Source organism: Hippoglossus stenolepis, chromosome 5 (assembly GCF_022539355.2).
Source record: "Hippoglossus stenolepis isolate QCI-W04-F060 chromosome 5, HSTE1.2, whole genome shotgun sequence".
In the NCBI taxonomy this organism is placed as follows: domain Eukaryota; kingdom Metazoa; phylum Chordata; class Actinopteri; order Pleuronectiformes; family Pleuronectidae; genus Hippoglossus; species Hippoglossus stenolepis.
This window is the reverse complement of record NC_061487.1, coordinates 8,088,555-8,107,190: the sequence shown is the minus strand read 5'-3', so window position 1 is coordinate 8,107,190 and position 18,636 is coordinate 8,088,555. Positions and strand designations below refer to the sequence as shown.

The 18,636-nt window shown below is 40.4% G+C and overlaps 1 protein-coding gene across 3 annotated transcripts in view; it reads right to left on the bottom strand.

Moving 5' to 3' along the window:
* LOC118109127 (unconventional myosin-IXAa-like) overlaps positions 1-18,636 on the bottom strand; it is a 143,146-nt gene that overhangs the window by 61,149 nt on the left and 63,361 nt on the right. For all 3 annotated transcript variants that reach the window (XM_047339720.1, XM_047339721.1, XM_047339722.1), the window contains exons 3-6: positions 11,402-11,496; positions 11,246-11,308; positions 7,298-7,397; positions 5,125-5,178 (exon numbers count right to left, since the gene is read on the bottom strand). In XM_047339720.1, the coding sequence (XP_047195676.1) occupies positions 5,125-5,178; positions 7,298-7,397; positions 11,246-11,308; positions 11,402-11,496 (312 nt within the window). The remainder of the gene's footprint in view (positions 1-5,124; positions 5,179-7,297; positions 7,398-11,245; positions 11,309-11,401; positions 11,497-18,636) is intronic.

Sequence of the window (18,636 nt, the reverse complement as noted above, 5' to 3'; positions counted from 1 at the left end):
ATGAAGGTAGAATGTATCACATTGACGTGACTAAAACCGGTTTGGTTTGGATCCATAAAGACCACTGCAGATGGTGAAGACTGTGAAACTGTTGGATGTAGAGTATTTACTGTACAAGTGTCCTGCAGAAGCTAAATGAGTGTGTGTCGGTTTAAATGTACAGGGATTCACACATTATTGCAAACTAGTGCAGTATCTGCTCTAAACCTGCCTGTTTGGAATGATGTGTGTTTGGCCTGTGTTGATGCTGCTTTCAGTTTTCTTTCTGAAGATGTAAAAGTGACCTGCAATAGTTGAGCCACACCAAGTATAGACCAACTGCGGAACTAAGTTCACAGAACCCTGAAGCTGCACCCCCGCTGCTGCACATCAGAGGAAATTACAACATCTGATGATGAAATGTATTTGTAAAATATATAATATAGTAATTACAAGTAGTCATTTCTTTACAGGTCATAGTTGATTTAATGTGTTGAATATAATAAGTCCCATGTCTAGGTCATGACCATCAAGTCTTAAGTCAGGTCCAAAACAACTCATGACGGCCCTTTTATCAGATTATATGTCAATTTCATACAAAAAACTGAAATAACAAGTGCTTTTCCGTACATTTGTATTCATGACAAACAAATTTATGAACATTTAAAAACTCTTGATCCTGCGATGAAGTGCTTGTGTGCAACAGAAATGTCAAAAGTCCAAGTAATGTTACTTGAGTCCTCATGAGGAATAATCTTCAGAAGGAAAATGATCCTATATTTAATTTTATGGTTGGTAAGTTGTTATGAAGAACCTTTGATCTTTTTTATTGAAATAATCTTCATGTCTCGTTAGCCATCAATAACTAAATCCAGTGTCTTTCGCCCTTGAAGGACGGTAATTAACCTGACCTGACTGTCACTAACCGACCTGTCTGCTTACATGACCACCATCGTTAGCCGGACATACGCTGCTGATGCAGAGACGATAGCCAGAAGTTAGCGAGCGAGACACGGAAAAGTCGGCTTCTAGCAGTTGTCAGTTAGTGCACGTTCATGTATTTTGGGGGCTTAGCTTTCATACATTTTCTAGAGAATCTCCTGCTGTGAGCGCACATGTGCATTCCTCTATCTGATATCATACAGTGATTGTGAGTTTAAGAATGGATGAGTGCTTCCATGACTTAGATACTGACTGAGTAAGCACAGGTGTAATATGAGAAGTTAGAGAGCGAGGATGTGTACATATAACTCTGTGTGTGTGAGTGTGTGTCTTCTCAGGCCCTCCTCAGGCTGTATTTAGCACATACCACAGGGGCCGGCCAGCGAGAGAAGACACAGGAACCCATAATCCACACTCTGCCATTATCTGCCACTTCTACACTTGAACATTCTACACTCTTCTCTGCCGTCCCCATTGTTTTCCTTTGGCTGAGAGCTTGTCGGTAAGGGCCGAGCCAACAGGAGGTATATTTCTACAGCAAGCATTTCCAATTGCAACAAAGGGGTTTTGAGGCTTCTCGCGCTATGGAACGACCAATTTTCAAATTGCATGGTATGTTCGGCCTCTGTGCCAACGCAGCACAATGTGATACATTGAAGGAAGTTGAGAAAATAAAGAGATCAATTTTGGCCAGTTGTAAGACATTAGTTTGGTCAAAACCAAAAATCTTAGCTAATGGTAGTGAGGAAAAAACGAACAAAGGATCCTTGAGAACAGTAAAGGGATGATTAAGAAACAATCTGTTCTCAAATAATGTGATATCAGAATTTGAAAAAGTAATTGAGTCAGGAGCCCAGCTGACTGCACACATGGAGCCCTTTAACACATCCCTCATGGATCCAGTTAAAAGTTATGTGCATCCAGTTGAGACTTTCCTGTTACTTACCATGACTTAATCATGATTCTGTGCCAAACACAGCATGCCATCCCGTCACTAGACATTCCACACAACCAGAAACCATAGACACCCAAACAGGCACAAAACACAAACCCACAACCACGAGGCGCAGAACCAAACACCCCACTGCGCACACCAAATGCAAACATCCAGAAAATGTTTGGTCTTTGGGATCTTCACTCAAATACTTCATCTCTTTTAAAATTCACATTTGTTTATTTTCTATTTTCAGCTGCAGACAGTGCATCTGGAATCTGTATAAACTCAGTCACTGTACAAAGCGCTGTGTCTCTCCTTACCGCAGTGTGCCCCACGCACATCTACCAAAGGCAAAGGTCAAATGTTAAATAGGCCGAAGGGGTTGGTCAGATGCTCAGACAGCTGTCAAGGGCTGCTGAGCTTTCTGTGTGTGTGTGTGTGTGTGTGTGTGTGTGTGTGTGTGTGTGTGTGTGTGTGTGTGTGTGTGTGTGTGTGTGTGTGTGTGTGTGTGTGTGTGTGTAGACGGTGACATCATATCCTTGGACGCTGGGGTCACAGACTGATGAGGTCATTGACTGACCCTTGAGAGAGACAGTGTGTCAGCAAACAGTGGGGGGTTGGGTTGTGTAAGGGAAAAAATGTGACAGAAGAGTCAGGGGAAAACGAAACATGCAGAGCGCTCCAAGTCATTGAGGTTAAAAGAATAGTTCAACATTTTGGGAAATTCATTACCGCTGCCAGGGAGGTAAGGCTTTTATTTTGTATGTTGTTTGAGATATCGCGTTCACGAGAAAGGGACTGACAACACAGGAACATAATGCCTCTGGCCACTGGCTGTTGTGGAGGCATAAAAATTTGACATGATGTAACTGTCTCTGAATAAACACCGGTGGATGGATCTGTCCAGTAGTAACAAGCACTGGTTTCCAAACCAAGCAACTGTTTAAATACCAATTTCACATTATGGATTATTGAATTTGGATGATAAATGCTTCAAAATAAATGAGTTCTTTATACTTCGAGTGTTGCTGGAGGTTTGACCTCCTCAGAAGCAGGTCAAGTGAATCCACACTTTACCTTGGCTTTGTTATATAGTCTTGTTATGTTTCTGTTTATATAGGAGTCACACAAACAAGATACTTTGTGTGAATAAAGGAGCTATCCAGGGGCTAGCAGGTGTAATCTTTCATTTCAGAGGCAGACTTGTGGTTCTATTTTCTGAGTTCAGTAAACATTGATATCAATCTTCTCCGGCCAAGTAATTAACACACTGATGTATATGTTACATTAATAATTGCCAGCAAAATGTTTGTCTTTTCAATTTCCACTGAATCTGAAAAGTTTGGATGTTACCAGTTCTCAGAGGAAAGTCATCAAAAGCATTAAAATAATCCATAAAAATCTGTCAAACCTGTCTGGAAGATAATACATTAAAAATAATATCACAATAAATGTCAAAATTTTTATTTCTGTTGAACTAAGATATATTTTTTACTTCTCAGTGAAGGTTGTGGTTTTAAACTCGTTATGAGAAGAGAATGACAAATGTTTAGTTTTTTTCTAAAAATCCTGATTTTCCTTACCATAATACTTTCAGTGGGACTATGAGGTGCAGGTTTTTCTGCAGAAATATCACTGTGAATCAAAGCCATGGCAGACTTTCAGAAACCTACAAGAGGGGAGTATACTGAGGGATGGATTTATGGGCCATTATTTCTTTAACTGTATACATGTGAAGGACTAAAGTGCTAAAAGAGTGTCCTCAGAAAGCCTTTCCTGGATCAGAGGAGGATTCAAAACGTAGGAGGCAAAGAGCCAAAGTCAAGAGGGAAATACGCTGAGTCTAAAAGAGTTAGATTTAGACAAATCAACTCTCATGTCAAGTGTTTGCTCATCGGCAAAGTCAAAGAAACATGAGCTTCTATTAGGAGATGCTGAATCCCAAAACCAATCCCACTGACCAAACATTACTTCACGCGATGGCTGGCAAGACAGTGGCAAGCTCAAAGAGCGGTGACACAGCAAACACACACAACACGGAGCAAACACTTAGGAGGGAAGTTGCAGGATGTGAAGCCTTTTGGTCACTAATAAAATTCACGAGTGTGTGAAATTTCGTGCAGATCCAAATTAAAATCTGAATCTAGTGGATTTTAATATGTTTTCATGAGGGTGGAAGCTTCCTTCAGCTGCTGTATCATAATAAGTAGAGCTAGAAACCTGTAGCTACTACCGACGTGTAGCTGAGAGACGTAATGTGGCCTTAGCTATAAGACTTGCTGTAATTTAAGGGGACTGTTGGGCCATGGCTCTCTACTAAGTGCAATTTGAGTTCATATCATTATGGCTAAAGAAGGTTGTTTCCGTTGCTGTCTGTTAGCAGGATTACGTAAAAACTACTGGACTGATTTGATTAAAATTCTCAAAATAGACCTTCTTATTTTTCATAAATAATAATTTTGGTTTAGCTCAAAACACAATCATTTCGATGTCTTCAAAAACTACATTAGATCATAAAGCTAATGTAGTTGTTTTTACAGTGTCTCTGCATTTCCTCTCCTCTCTGACCTTGAATTTATTAATGCTGGGACTGCAAAAACTATAAAAGTAAATTCATATCACCTAAATGATCTACTCTGTATTGTCCACACTGTATGGTACATACTGTATGTGTCAAATAATAAATGTTATTGTCGTGTTGATGGTAACATCCTGAACCTTCCCTTTAAAGATGGTTGTTCCCAGATTCGACAGCATCACCCATTTCCCAACAGCAAAGCATCCAAAGCCAAAAATAAGTTTAAAGGGATTCCATTTTCATGTGCCATGGTTTCAAAGAGAAAGGTGGAATGTAAGAACTCTACTTACTTTAGAAAGAAAGTAACAATGTCATCAAACCATAGTAAATTATCTGTTGGTCATTTGTCAGAGTCAAATTCTTCCAAAAGCTCACTTTAAAAGATGTTAATGACTTAAGTAAAAGCGAGTACACACTAGTACAAAATCTATTCATATCAAAATAATTAAATAAGTCAAATCATGACATTAAGGTATCCCTTTAAACACTTGACAGGCAGTTTTTTGTTCATGGAGCACGAGCGGTTGGTCAGTCCAGGCCGCCTCCATCTTCAGTCCATGTCAGTGAAAGCAGACGAGTGTGTGGAGCAGAGAGAGAGAACAAGACTGGCACCACACACCCAGAGTACCACGACACACCCATGAGACACAGACGCACACAGACAACTTGTCATCCACATGATACTGACCAGCTCGCTTTCATAGTAATTGTCCCAGTGGAGTTTGTGCGATTTCTTTGTCATCTGGAAGCAAGGCAGAGCGGGTTAAAGGAGGCAGTGATTATACACAAGAACACGCACATGTTCAAGTGACTGAGAAACATCACACACGCTGTTAAAACGTGAGGAAAATAAGCGCCAATACTCAAACACGCAAACACACACAAACATCTGCAGAGCTGCAATAAATGAATCCATGATCTTATAGAATTATTCAGCCACAGAACATATTTAAATCTATTACTCAAGTATCAGTAGTAAAAACTCCTCCATTACAAATACTACTCACGTACGTAAAAAAGTGTCACTGATGTGAAAGTGGAATTCTACAGTTGTAGCTGGTCAAGTTTATTTAACTTCATTATATTCTCTAATGCTGCATTAACACCGCACGTGAAGAACAATTTGAAGACCTGCTAGCTCAGGACCTGCCACCAGTGAGTTTCATTCATTGGATTTGTGCGAAATCACATCAAGCAAATTTTTAGGGAGAATTAACATAAACAGAAAAGTTCAAACTGCAAATGAATGAGATAAAACTCACTGTAGCGCATGATACAGCCAAACTGAGCTGCTTTCCCCTTGTCCTTAGATATAATGTTATTGTAAAAATATTGATCATAGTTGATTTAAGGATTAAAACGATTAGTACAACACTGAGTTATTGCTCTAATTTCCAGCACAGACACAGCGACAGACTAACACACAGACACAACAACATCCATCTTTGAGATGGAGAAAATCTAAATATGGATTATCATTTTGACACCATTTGTGTAAGGAGCACGTGCCAGAGAGAGAGTGTGTGTGTGTGTCTTTGTTTGTCAGGAACTCAACTACACAAACACACGCACACACTCAGACAAAAACACGCGACCATCGGCGCCCTCTGCACGAGAGGAAGCTGGTGCCAGATTAACTCCTGAGTCTTGCTGTTGCCATGGAAACAGAGCTGCATAGTAACAGGCAGTCGGCAGAGAAGGAGGCGGGGGTTTGTCGTGGGGATTAAGGAATGACGGAGAAAAAAACTGTTACTTTTTTGGGGAAACCAAAACAGATGAACAAAGAACAATTTCTTTTTCTTCTCGTTTTCGTGGCCTCCCTCGTGTGCTGGCGTAGCCAAGTGGGAATATGAATCCTGCAACACATCTGCTGCCGACTGCAAGAGATACATGGGGGCTTTGGGCATGTACACAACATGTAAACACACCCAGCCACACACAGATGAGACACACACAGATGAAGGGCTGGGGTTATTTGAGCTGATGCAATCAACACTTCACAGTGTGTTGGGAAGTGCTCTACTTATTATTAATGAATAAATAAGATCCAGCAGACAGAGAAGGATGGAGGGGAGACAGAGAAACTGTCAATCATCATCTTCAGAGTCTCCATCTCGCTATAAGGCGTCCTGGCTTTTCAAAAAATAATTCATCATTTTCTTAAGAAAATAAAATGATTGTTATTCATTCAAATCTGCTCTGAATTATTTGAAGCACACAACTAATCTGGACCTCAATGTTTCCTTCACGTAACAAATTAAGGCCTCGTCTACACTACTGCAGATATTACTTTGAACTGATATTTTCCCCTCCGGCCAGACGAGGACAGAAAACTACTAAAAATACTTAAACAAGCATGCCAGGGACAGTATTTGGCGATAAAGTCAACAATCAACGTTTCGTCAAATACCATAGAAGAACATTGCGAGCATGCTCAGTGAGCTTATTCTCCTTTGGCAGTCGATCTTCAAAACAAATAGTAGCTAGTAATCTTTTTATTTTTTTGTACTGGTCACAATATCATCTTGAAGATGAAACACCTTTGACTGCGGGTGAGTTTCTCTCCACTTGTTTTTATGTACATGTAAAAAATTAAGTAAACAGCAAACAATACAAAAAAGGTTTGATGTGTCAACTAAAGCACAATGTGAAACACAGGAAACACATTTAATGAATAAATCTAAACAAAAAAAACCAAAAAATTAAAATATGTGCTACACATGAATGGACACAAAGTTAACGATTATCATCTTGAGAAACAGATTGACATCATCTGTCTGGTATCACAATAGAGCAAAAATATCTAGATTTGGAATTTGCATAGAAATATTTGGTTAGTTGGTGTGTGTGTGTGCGCGGACCTGGTTGAGGTAGTGGTATTCCTCAGGTTTAAGCAGGTGAAAGGACTTCCTCTCATCTTCACTGGCTCCGGCCAACAGGTAGTAGAACACATGGTAGTTCCTTCAGACACACACAAACAACAAAGTTAGAGGTGATGATTCCACACCACAAAAACACGTTCCCTGTATTGACTTCTTATATGTCCTAAATTCTCTCAGAGGTGAACTGAGGACAGCAGCGTACAGGGACGACGTCAGAGGAGGAGAGTCTGCTGGAAGGTTTGAGGTAGAGTATCTTAAAGTTTAAATCTCTCTACCTGCAGCTGCTTTTACAAACCAAACCTGCATCATGTAACAAATAAGTCCCACCTCTGACCCGGCAGGCTCACCTTTCAGGTCAGACAAACAGCAGTGTGGTGTGTGGGCTGGAGCTGAGGGCCTCTGATTCGCCCTGACAAAAGGCTCGGGCTTTGGCCGATACACTGAGATGTAATTCTATTACAGCTGGAAACCAGCTTCACTTCTCTGCACAGGGACACTTAATGCTTGATGGAGGGCTGGAAAGTTAGAAAGACCAGGGAGCATATTGAAGAATCCCAGAGTGTAACTGATATGCTGGCGTGGAGATGTGTTTTGAACTAAAACGTCTATACTGTACTTAGGAGATGTAGTAGTAGAGATGCTTTAATATAAATAACAAAAAATTGTTATTTGGAAGTTTAAAAAATATATGATATGAAATTATATATTGGGTTATGTTTTTTTTTTACATAAAATGTAATATAAACATCAATATGGATGCCTCAGATTATTTATTTTAAAGAACTGTGACTATATTTTGAGTATATAAATATAAAGCAACTTTAATATGGACAGGAGACGTTGCCCAAAACGGCCGATGAGGTGATGAAAGTGTTGATTTTGTGCCAAGTATCTCTATAAGTATGATTAAATATAAGTATTTTACTCTTTCCATTATACAAGAGCATGGTCTTTCAGTCTGAGAGCAGGACTTATTGATTTCACTTTCAAATTTTGTAACTCACAAGTCTGTCAAAATTCACCAACCAATAGAAAACCAGACGTAGTGTTGAGAAATGAAACTGTCCCATCCTCTATGTGCGTGTGTTAGCTTTACTTCTTCAATCGTCCTGTACGGGTTCATAGTATATACAATAAATGTCATTTTATGCCAAAAGTACATAACATACACTAAAGCCATAGAGGGCGGAAGTGAATGAACCCAGTTAAATTACTGCTGGTAAGGTACTCTTAAAGAAGGAAAGCTAACACATCTCAACATGAAATCAATTCTGCTCTCAACCTGAAAGACTACTGTTGAGTAAAGAGAAACCTGTCTGTTAGCGCAGAGAGCAGAATTAGCTTTTGGCTGCAGGGATGTGGCTGCAGGGATGTGGTCAGAGCTGCAGCTTATATGAAAGATGTCGAGACTATGGCAGCCACACTGCAGGAATAAGCCCCAGTTTTACCAGTTTAAACTGATACAGTGTGTTCACGGCGGCTCGATGTATATTGCCAACGCTCGTCAGGCTGTGTTTGACATGTGTTTGGAGTTTCAGTTTGGCAGTGTGTGACAGCTGATAAAGAAGCAGATGGCTCTGGATGGAAAATGTGTCATGTTGTTATGTTCATAATTTTCTAGAGGAAAAAAAATTCATACAGGCATACCGAGTCTGTAATATTAATACTGATTAAATTCTGCAGTGACAGTTTTTCAGGAGTGAAGCTCTTCCTGTTTACACTGCAGTCATCTAATATGAGTTTTTTGAATAATTGCAAAATATCTGGCACATATTCAGTACTTGGTAGCCTCTAATTTGGGGAAGAGGCATAAATGATGGAACCAGTGAACTTACGTCGTCCAGTCAGCGAACAGTTGGACATTGTGTTTTTAATGGTAACGTTAACATGAAGGAGATTTTGTGCTTTTACTTTGTGCTGTTGGTTGATGTTTATTTTAATACTCACTTTCCATTTCTTTCTACTTGTAGAGTGGGCTGTGTTAGCAATGCTGCTTTCGCCCCGGACTCTGGATCATATTAGCTAACCATAACTAATGGATGTCTTCATTTATTAATTCTAAATAAATTAATAATAATAATAATAATAATAATAATAATAATAATAATGGTATAAATGCAAGGTTGTGTGTTACATACAAATTCACCACAAGTTTCAAGGAAGCTGTTTTTGTTATTACTTGCACTTTGTCTATCCTGTTTGCAGGATTACAAAAAAAACACATTACTGATTTTATTGAAACTTGGTGGAAAAGTGGGATTTGGGCCAAGAAAGAACCCATTGAATTTTGCTATGGATCCACGCAAAGGGGTAAATCCAGAACTTTTCCCAATTTCTTTAACATTTCGAGATTAGGTGTTATTTTCACTGATTTCTCTGAGAATAATTCATGGATCTTGATGAAATCAGACAAATTTAGGGGTCTGATATTTATGAGTGTGTATAATCTGGTGCAGATCCAAATACATACAGATCTAGTGAATGTAAATGTGGTTCCACAAGTGTTATAAAACATTCCATTTCACAATGTTTAAGAAAGTGAGAAAAAAAAATTCTGGATCTGCCCCCTGATCCAGATCCACACCAAACTGTAACGTTGTTTTCTTTGGGTCATGCCCCACCCCTCAACAAAACTTTATGGAAATTGGATTAGTAGTTTTTTGTGTTATCCTGCTAACAATCAAACAAACAAACAGTCGAAAACATGACCTTCCTGAAGGGGGTAAATATGTTTGAATCCTGATGAAAGGCTGTCGATGTGTGTGTACAGGTGGTGTAGATCCAAATAAAAATCCTGATCTAGTGGATTTAAATGTAGGACTGTTGGGCCTTGGCGAAGGTTTGCACTCTACTAAATGCTATGCTAGTTTTCTAGTGGACTATTTTCATGGACTAAAAGTCCCATTATCTGACGTTCTCTACTGTCCCATCAAATTGCCGAGTCATAAACCCTGACAGCAACCATGGAAAGCTCAGCTCCTCCTCTCACTTCTATTTATTTTTCCGTCACTGGGGTCATACAGAGGCAACCTGTCACCGAACAGGCTTAAAGATTTAAGATAGTTTGTAGTATATCATCAGCAGCCTCCCCCTCCCACCACCTCACTGTTCCAGGTCTGAGCCGACTGGGAGGTCCAGTCTTGAGTTTCTACCCTATCAATATGGCCGCCAGGGCCTGTCATCAGGATGAAATGGAAACCTGAGGCCGATCAGGGTGAGAGGGATAAGATGACCAGTGGAGGGGTTTACATTGTTTTCTTTTCCCTAACAAAGACATTTTCTGTACTGTTTTTTCTTTACTGTGAGCTGGTAGAGAAAAGAAAAAGGTGTTTCTATTAAAAGAAAGATGATTTTAAAAATGTGTGTGCAGGTGGAGACTCCATGTGGAGAGGTGATTCAAACGTAGCTGGTTTATATACTGTGTTAAAGTGTGGAGAACGGAGTTGCTGTTAACATTAAATAAAGTCCGGTTTCCATAAATGACCGAACACAGACTGATGGCTGAGGAAAGGGCAGAAGGTTATTTCTGATGGGCACCTGATATATCTTCATGTTGCAGAGGAAGTGAAGGCTGCTTCAGGATTGAATTTCTTCGATAGAAAATCCTGACAGCGGAGATATGGATTTGACATTTTATCTTGGAAACTAGTGGGAATATTGATGTCAGTGATTCCAATTTCAGATGGAGATTATTTATGGCAGCATCACATAAGCACGGGTTTCTTAGAGTTTATTATTCTTATTTCTTAGAGAATTTTTATTGAAAAAGTAATTTCATGAGGTAGCAGAATTTTGTAGGTGTCAGGTTGATTTACGTCCAAACACATCCCAATTTGGGTCCTCTTAAGATTAACACATGTAAAAAAGCAGGCAGACACTACAAATTAATTTTGACTATGTACTAGAGTCACTGTTGTCACCACTCACCTCTCATTGTGCTCCTGGTACACCAGGCGTGATTTCTCCAGCAGGTACTTCTCCACATAGGCTCTGAAAACACCACACACAGTAAGAAAAGGCTCCGCTCCCTATTAGGTTAACGCATTTCTGTACATGTGAATCATAAGCATATGTGTTTCTCACCCCCTGACAGTGCCACTTTCCTGGTAGTTGACCTGGATGAACTTTCCGAAGCGGCTGGAGTTGTTGTTGTGGGCCGTCTTGGCGTTCCCAAAGGCCTGAGGAGGAAAAAAATGGAAAGAGTCACCTCCGGGTCAACGCATCAGCATGGACACAGGTGATGATTGGCAGGTACAGCAGCTTGACACTGAACTAAGACTCCAGATGAAAATGTCTGTAGCACTGACACATGCATGGAAACTGTACATCTGTAATGGTTGTGTAGTTCACATACCATTCTCTTACACTAAAGCTGCTTTCAGACATGGACTGAACGCTGCATATTCCCCTGAACTGATCAAAAGGGACAGTATGTGAGAACACAACTGTCCAGGAAAAGCTCCAGAGGAAAAAAAATTAAAAGAATACAAATATATCACGATGAAAAGGAAGTGTCATACACATTGAAGACCCCGAAAAAAGATCTCAACTTGAAGAAACAAAATTGGAGAGTTTGTGGTGAGTAGAGCCAATGTTGGTGTCAATGTGCTGTACACAAAAACATGATCTCCTCAGTGGAATTTCTAAATGATGTTCTGCCTCCTGCATGCTTTACTGAGATGCCACCTCTGGCCTAAACGCTCCTGAGATTTTCCTGTTATAAATGCGTGTGACTCTGAGGATCTCCTCATTCTTCATATGTGCATTGACAATCGGGTGCAGAGTTTGTATGAAAACAGCTTTAAATGATTTTCCCAAATAGGACAATCAACAAGCAGTATCTCAGGCACACGTTTTAGTCTACAGGGTTTTAAAATACTGAACATGTGCAGGCATATTTAATGATGGGAACTGAACTCTGGACCAAAGTGAAAAAATGTGTTGGGAGAAGAAGGAAAAGTTCACAATCTCTCACACATACACACACACGCACACACATACACACGCTCACACACACACACACACTCAGGCACGTCAACCATGCACTAGACTGCCAAATTCCTATGAAGGCAAACACTGCAGAGCTAAAAGCAGACACAGTCACAGCTCACACAGACAAACACTCACACACACACCCCCACACAGGGAGTCCATCATTAGAGGCCCCTGGAGGACTCATTCAACCTCTTATTAGGAGTCTGATACGCTCCATTGGAGAGGAGAGGAGAGGAGAGGAGAGGAGAGGAGAGGAGAGGAAAACCTTTGAGGAACTAAGATGCTGCAAGAGAAAGAAAAAGGAGGGAGGAGAGTCATTGAAGACTGAAGGGATGGAAGATCATCTAGGACAGAGTAGATGATGAAAGGAATGAGGAAAGAGTGAAGCAAAGATGAGAAGACAAGTCAAAGATGAGAGGAAAGGAAAAAGGAATTCCACATGAGATTAGGAAGAGGGGGATGATTGGAAAAGAGAAGAAGAAGAAGAAGAAGAAGAAGAAGAAGAAGAAGAAGAAGAAGAAGAATGCAAAGAGGCGTAAAGAGAGGAAAGAAGAGAAATGTGAGACATTAGAGAGGCAGAGAAAAATATTTTCATGTTTCAGCAGTTACAGTTCACAGAAGCAGGTGTGAAGTTTAAAGCTGATGCAGTCAGTATCTGGGAGTTATGATAAATGACTAATAAACAGCAGAGAGAAGGAGAAACCAAGGAGGGAGGGAGGGAGAGAATGAAGTGGGTGTCAGGTAATTGATTGTGGCTGCTGGGTAAACACTACAGCTCTGGAATAACACGCTTAATAAAAGCAAAAACCTGCTCCTGAACGAGGCTTTGATGATTGATTCAAAAACATCCTCCCACTACCAACATGGCCAACCTGACACTAATTCATCAGGCCCATCAGCAAACAGGCTGAGGACAGAAAAGAGAGGGAGGAGAGGTTGATCTTTCTCTTTTTCTGGGTCTTTCCTCTGCCCATTTTCCATCCCTTCATTATCTCATTCTTCAAATCCATCCATCTTTCTTTCCTCTCCTCCACATCCTTAGGGGTTTTGAAAATAAAGGCTGAGACACATAAGTCAACCACAGAGAGAGAACGAGAGGACTAAATGTGAAGTTCTCCTTCAACTCCCTCCATCCAAAATGTAAATTGAAACTGCTATTCACATGATAATGACAGAGCTGTTATCCTCATATCATTTTTGGATAAATGCAGGAGAAGCCATTCAGTGGGACCATATTTCCACTTTGGAGTTTTTGGAGGAAAATCCACTTCCTGAAATGATTGAACTCATCAAAATGAGTCAGACTAATGGAAACTGTCAATGACAATCAAACCACTGCTGGTAGCACACACAGAGAATAGAGAGGGCTGTGTGTGTGTGTGTGTGTGTGTGTGTGTGTGTGTGTGTGTGTGTGTGTGTGTGTGTGTGTACACACACAGTGTTTAAGCTGATGATCTATGCACCTCTGTATGCATGTGTGCCATGTGTGGATGCAGACAGCATGCCATGTGCAGCTTGTGTATGTGCTTTCTGTGTGCATATCAGTGTGCGTGTGTGTGTTCCAGGTATTACTCATGTTGTGGGGACCTTCATCTGCTTTTAGTTATTAATCTGTTCAATTTTTGAGTGAATACATATTATAAGGTTATCTTAAAGTTGTGGTTTAGGTTAAGGTTAGAATGTGGTTTAGGTCTATGTTAGAATAGGCAAGGTTAAGTCTAGAGAGAGAGAGCGAGAGCGAGAGCGAGATTAATGAGCAGGGCAGCAGTGTCTGGATGATTTAGCGTTGAACTCTGCTTCATGGTCAATGCCTGCTGTGACCACAGCACAGGAAAACACACACACACACAGCCAGTATGTGACTCTTTGTGTGCAGAATGTGTGTATGTGAGTGTGAGTGTGTGCGTGTGCTAAACATGTAAATTTGTGTATAGACTCAAAAGTAAAAGAAAAGGATCAGGGTGAGCCTGAATAAAACAAAACATCCAGCGGTTTCAGCTTTATCTTACTCTCCTTTGTCTTTCCCCCACATTTGGACTATACTTTCTAATCAGGACAAAAATGAGACCTTCCTTCCAAGGAGAACAGCACATGGCCCCAAAACAGAGAAGGGTATATTTATGTTCAAGTGACACAGGCCCTGCAGCATGATGGGAGAGTAGGGGGGAGTCAGGTAACAAAACTGTAAAATCTAATGGTTTATATTTCCTGTTTCATACAGTAATACAGTGATTTTTCAAAGATTGAATGCAACCATTCAATAACTATCATTAAAACACTTTTGACACAATGCTTAGATTTTTGTTTGGAAACAAAGGAAACTTAGCTGGAGGTAACATATCAGTTTAACACATTTGCAGTTCCCACAGACTTCAAGGACTACATTTTCATTTGAATTTTAAATCTTACATGACTCAATACAAACTGAATTAACCCCAGCCCTCGGTGCATATATAGCCTGTTGTGCCATATGGAGTCCAGAAATCACCAACCTAAGTGTGTTAAAAACAGCTCACTACTGCATCCATTTACACAAATCAAAGAAACAGCGCTTAACAAGCCATATGTTAGTTTTTATGCTGAATGAGATGTGATGACCCTGAGGCTTAATCATGCTGTGACCGTGTGTGTGTGTGTGTGTGTGTGTGTGTGTGTGTGTGTGTGTGTGTGTGTGTGTGTGTGTGTGTGTGTGTCCTTATGTCCAAATGGCAGCATAGGCCTGATACTGACAGTATGCTAATTTATGCGTATGCACTATGTTAGACCCCGTGGGCTCTTCCACGCTGTCACATTACGTTAGCCAGTTGTTTCCTCTGCCGCTGCACAAAACCCCAGCTCCTCAGAGGAAGCAAACAGTGGTGCTGCTATTTTAAAGAGGATTTAGCATGTTAAGTGTTGAGGGGAGCGGGTAGATCGAAGCCAGCCCGTTAATTAGCATGTCAAGACTCTCCTAAAGGCAGGGGCTAAAATCAGCTCAAATACTAATGCCCATAACCTGGTGCTCTCTCCCTCACTCTCACTTTCCTCCACTTTCTCCCCAGTACAGCTGCAGCATTTCCCTAAACACACTCAGAAACTGTTAGCTGACCTAGTTTATAAAAAACAAGAGTAGCCGTGCCAAAACGACGGCTCTCTTCCATTGGCTCGTTTTTTTGTTTCATGGACTGCTGAGTGGTTAAAATTATTGATGCTGGCTGCAGAGCGCTGGTGCCCAGCTGATGGAGACTGCTTGTTTCAGGAGTTTTGTTTTTTTTTCTTTATATTTTTTGCCTGCCTGAATATCCAGGTCAGAGGAAGCTGACATTATGTGGGGGACCTGGGTAAGAGTTAAGGTGTTTTCACACCTGAAAGTCCAAGCCAAGGTTCATGTCTTTGTTACATTGTCTACATTTGATCGGGTTAGTTTGAGTTTCACATTGTAATATATGGAGCGCACGAAAATAACCTACGTGTGCTGCTGATTGGTTCGTAGAAAGGTGTCCGTCTGATGTCTGTGTGTTGTCAATTTGCCAATCATATCCACAAATTTTGTTAAATTAGGTGTCTAAAAACTAAATTAAATTAAATGTAGGCTTTCATGGGAGGAAATTCATATATTTCATGTTATTAGTACCAAATTATTGTTGCTAATTAAAGGGAAAATATTTCCAGAAGATTTTCTAAGATTCAACTTGTGTTTAGTCAGAGCACTTCCAAACAGTATAGGTTACTTAAAATATAAATATGCTGCTAGTAACTTTCGCTTAGAAACCCAGCAGGTAGGAGGAAGTGCTTAAGTCTCTTCCACTGATTCATCCTGACAAACCTGAACCAGAAACCAGCGCTCTGCATTCACCCTGTGGGCAGCACAGCTATCTGTGTGCACTGTGTCAGTCAAGCTTATGCACAGATTATCTGTACATGATAAACAAACATATTTGGACTTAAATTAATGTTTCAAGCTCGGAAATCCATTTATACTATGTTATTACTGACAAATTATAAATAGTAATTACATGCCAACTTAAACACATAGACTCAACATTACAGCCTTGGTGGGAGACACCCAATTTACTGCCTATTTAACTACTATAATATTACAGAAGTAGCACTCCTTATACACACAAACAGCTACACACCCCACTTCTGACAGCTTCATCGCTGCTAAAACAGCTGAAAATCCTCATCCACACAGGCCTCTAGAATCTTTAAGATATTTAAGAAGAACCAATGAGAGGCAGAAAAAGAAGACAAACATTTCTCATTTCTCAGATTAGCAAAAAATCAGAAGTGCTTCCAAAAGAACATTCGGGGGGGATTTACTACAAAGGCTGTTAAAGCCCCATCCTGTAATTTAAACGGTTCCCCTTTCAAAGACGTCCTCCATAGCTGGACAGCTTATCAGCAGTGAACTCTGGGGGTGGCTCCTTTCAGGCCTCTGGGTCATTATTAATGCATACGTCTGCTCCTTAGTGTTTCTCTGCCCGACAAGCATTTTATGAAAACACAGAAAGACACAGTGACAGAGGGCTGCAGGGGCAGACATTTGAATAAATACCCCTCTGACTTAGTTTTTCTGTCCTCTAACATCATCACAATTACAACAGGTAGATCTTAAAAAATGGCCCAGAATCGATGCATTACAAATACAAATATCATTATTATTCAACAAATAATTTTTCCTTCTCAAAATCTGTGGCCTACATTACCCATAATGCAACTTGACTACCAACAAAGTGTTATGTGAGCGGTGGTTGATGTAGTTACAGAGTTCTGGTAAATTCATTTCTGTCTGCCTGCACACTGGCAGATTTTTGTTTAGCTCCAACTGACAGTGACTCATATGACATCACTTGAGGTCATTTCAACTTCTTCACACAGTCACGCTCTGGACATTTAACTGCGCTTTGTATGGTGCGCCATGGCGCACAAGGAATTTTCAACCGTTTCCTCCACAGTGTGGCCTCAATCAGAGTCAGTGTAGGCTGCACGACCTATTCTCTAGTTCCAACACGATATTATTTTGTGCCCACGTAATAGTTTTTCACCCAAATGTCATCAGAATGGCCCCATAGCTTTCCAGACCAGCATTTTACACGTACGGTGTGAGCAGTCAGGCTGTAGCTGACTATCAGATCGTACAGTCTGAGCACATAAATCATGAACTTCGGCTTCACATCGCAGACGATTTACTCGTACAGTATGAGTTGGAATTCAACAGCCTTTTTTTAAATTGTACAGTGTATCCTTAGCTTAAGGTGATGTGATGATTATGTCTTACTGCTCCCTGATTCTTGGTTGACATCTCTGGTGCCTGAACTCCGCTCTAGGCAGTAGCGTATATAATTACGCAAAACCTGCAAGTCGTTGGTGACCAACAGATTGATGCCCTGATGAGGAAGTCATCATAACAGTGTGTACAGCATGTACACTGTATATACAAATCACATTGCTGATATACTTTCACAGGACTGTACAGTGTGACATATTAACTATTGTACGAATTCACAGCTGCATCACCTGTGTGATTCAGTGTTTGTGTGTGTGTGTGTGTGTGTGTGTGTGTGTGTGTGTGTGTGTGTGTGTGTGTGTGTGTGTGTGTGTGTGCTTATGTGAGTGCACTGTGTTCTGAGGGTTTGTGTACTTGCTAGAGTGTGAGGTGATTTGATGATATATTTTACTTAATAGTCTGCCTGGTGAGTAAAAACCATGTCCCAGTCTGTGGAGAGACCATACATCAAACACCAACTCCCACAACTCCTTCTGATCAATCCTTTTTCTTTCTCAGCGTGTTGAGCTAGCTAGCACGGACAGAGAAGTTAAAAATGTCATTACTGATCTATGATGAAAGAAAATAAAGAGATATGTTTGTATCATAAATCAAACATGCAACATGGAGCCATTGTGTGTTGTAGATCTCGGACTCCATGGACCATTTTACTATTATCATTTATCATTAATAAACAAGGGTTCCTCTCAAGTACCATGATCCAAAGCCTTTTCCAGTAATTTAATGTACATGCAGTAAATATTATATAAGTCACAGTATGCAATATAATCACAATCACAGGGACAAATTATGTCGACCTAAAAAAAAACAGACAGGGAATGGCTAAAAAACTATGTGGGTGAAGAGATGTCAGGGCCACTCTTGTTGTACCTTTGGGTCCATCTCATCACCTCTGTCCGTCTATGTTTTATTCATGTTTCTCGTTGCATGTGGAGCAGCAGAACTGCCTTAAAAACAGTCTCTCAGAATGATTTCATGCTGTGTGGATTCTCCCTCGGGGTCATCGGAGTCTGTTTTTAGACCCAGAGATGTGTCAGGCTTTACTACTTCCATG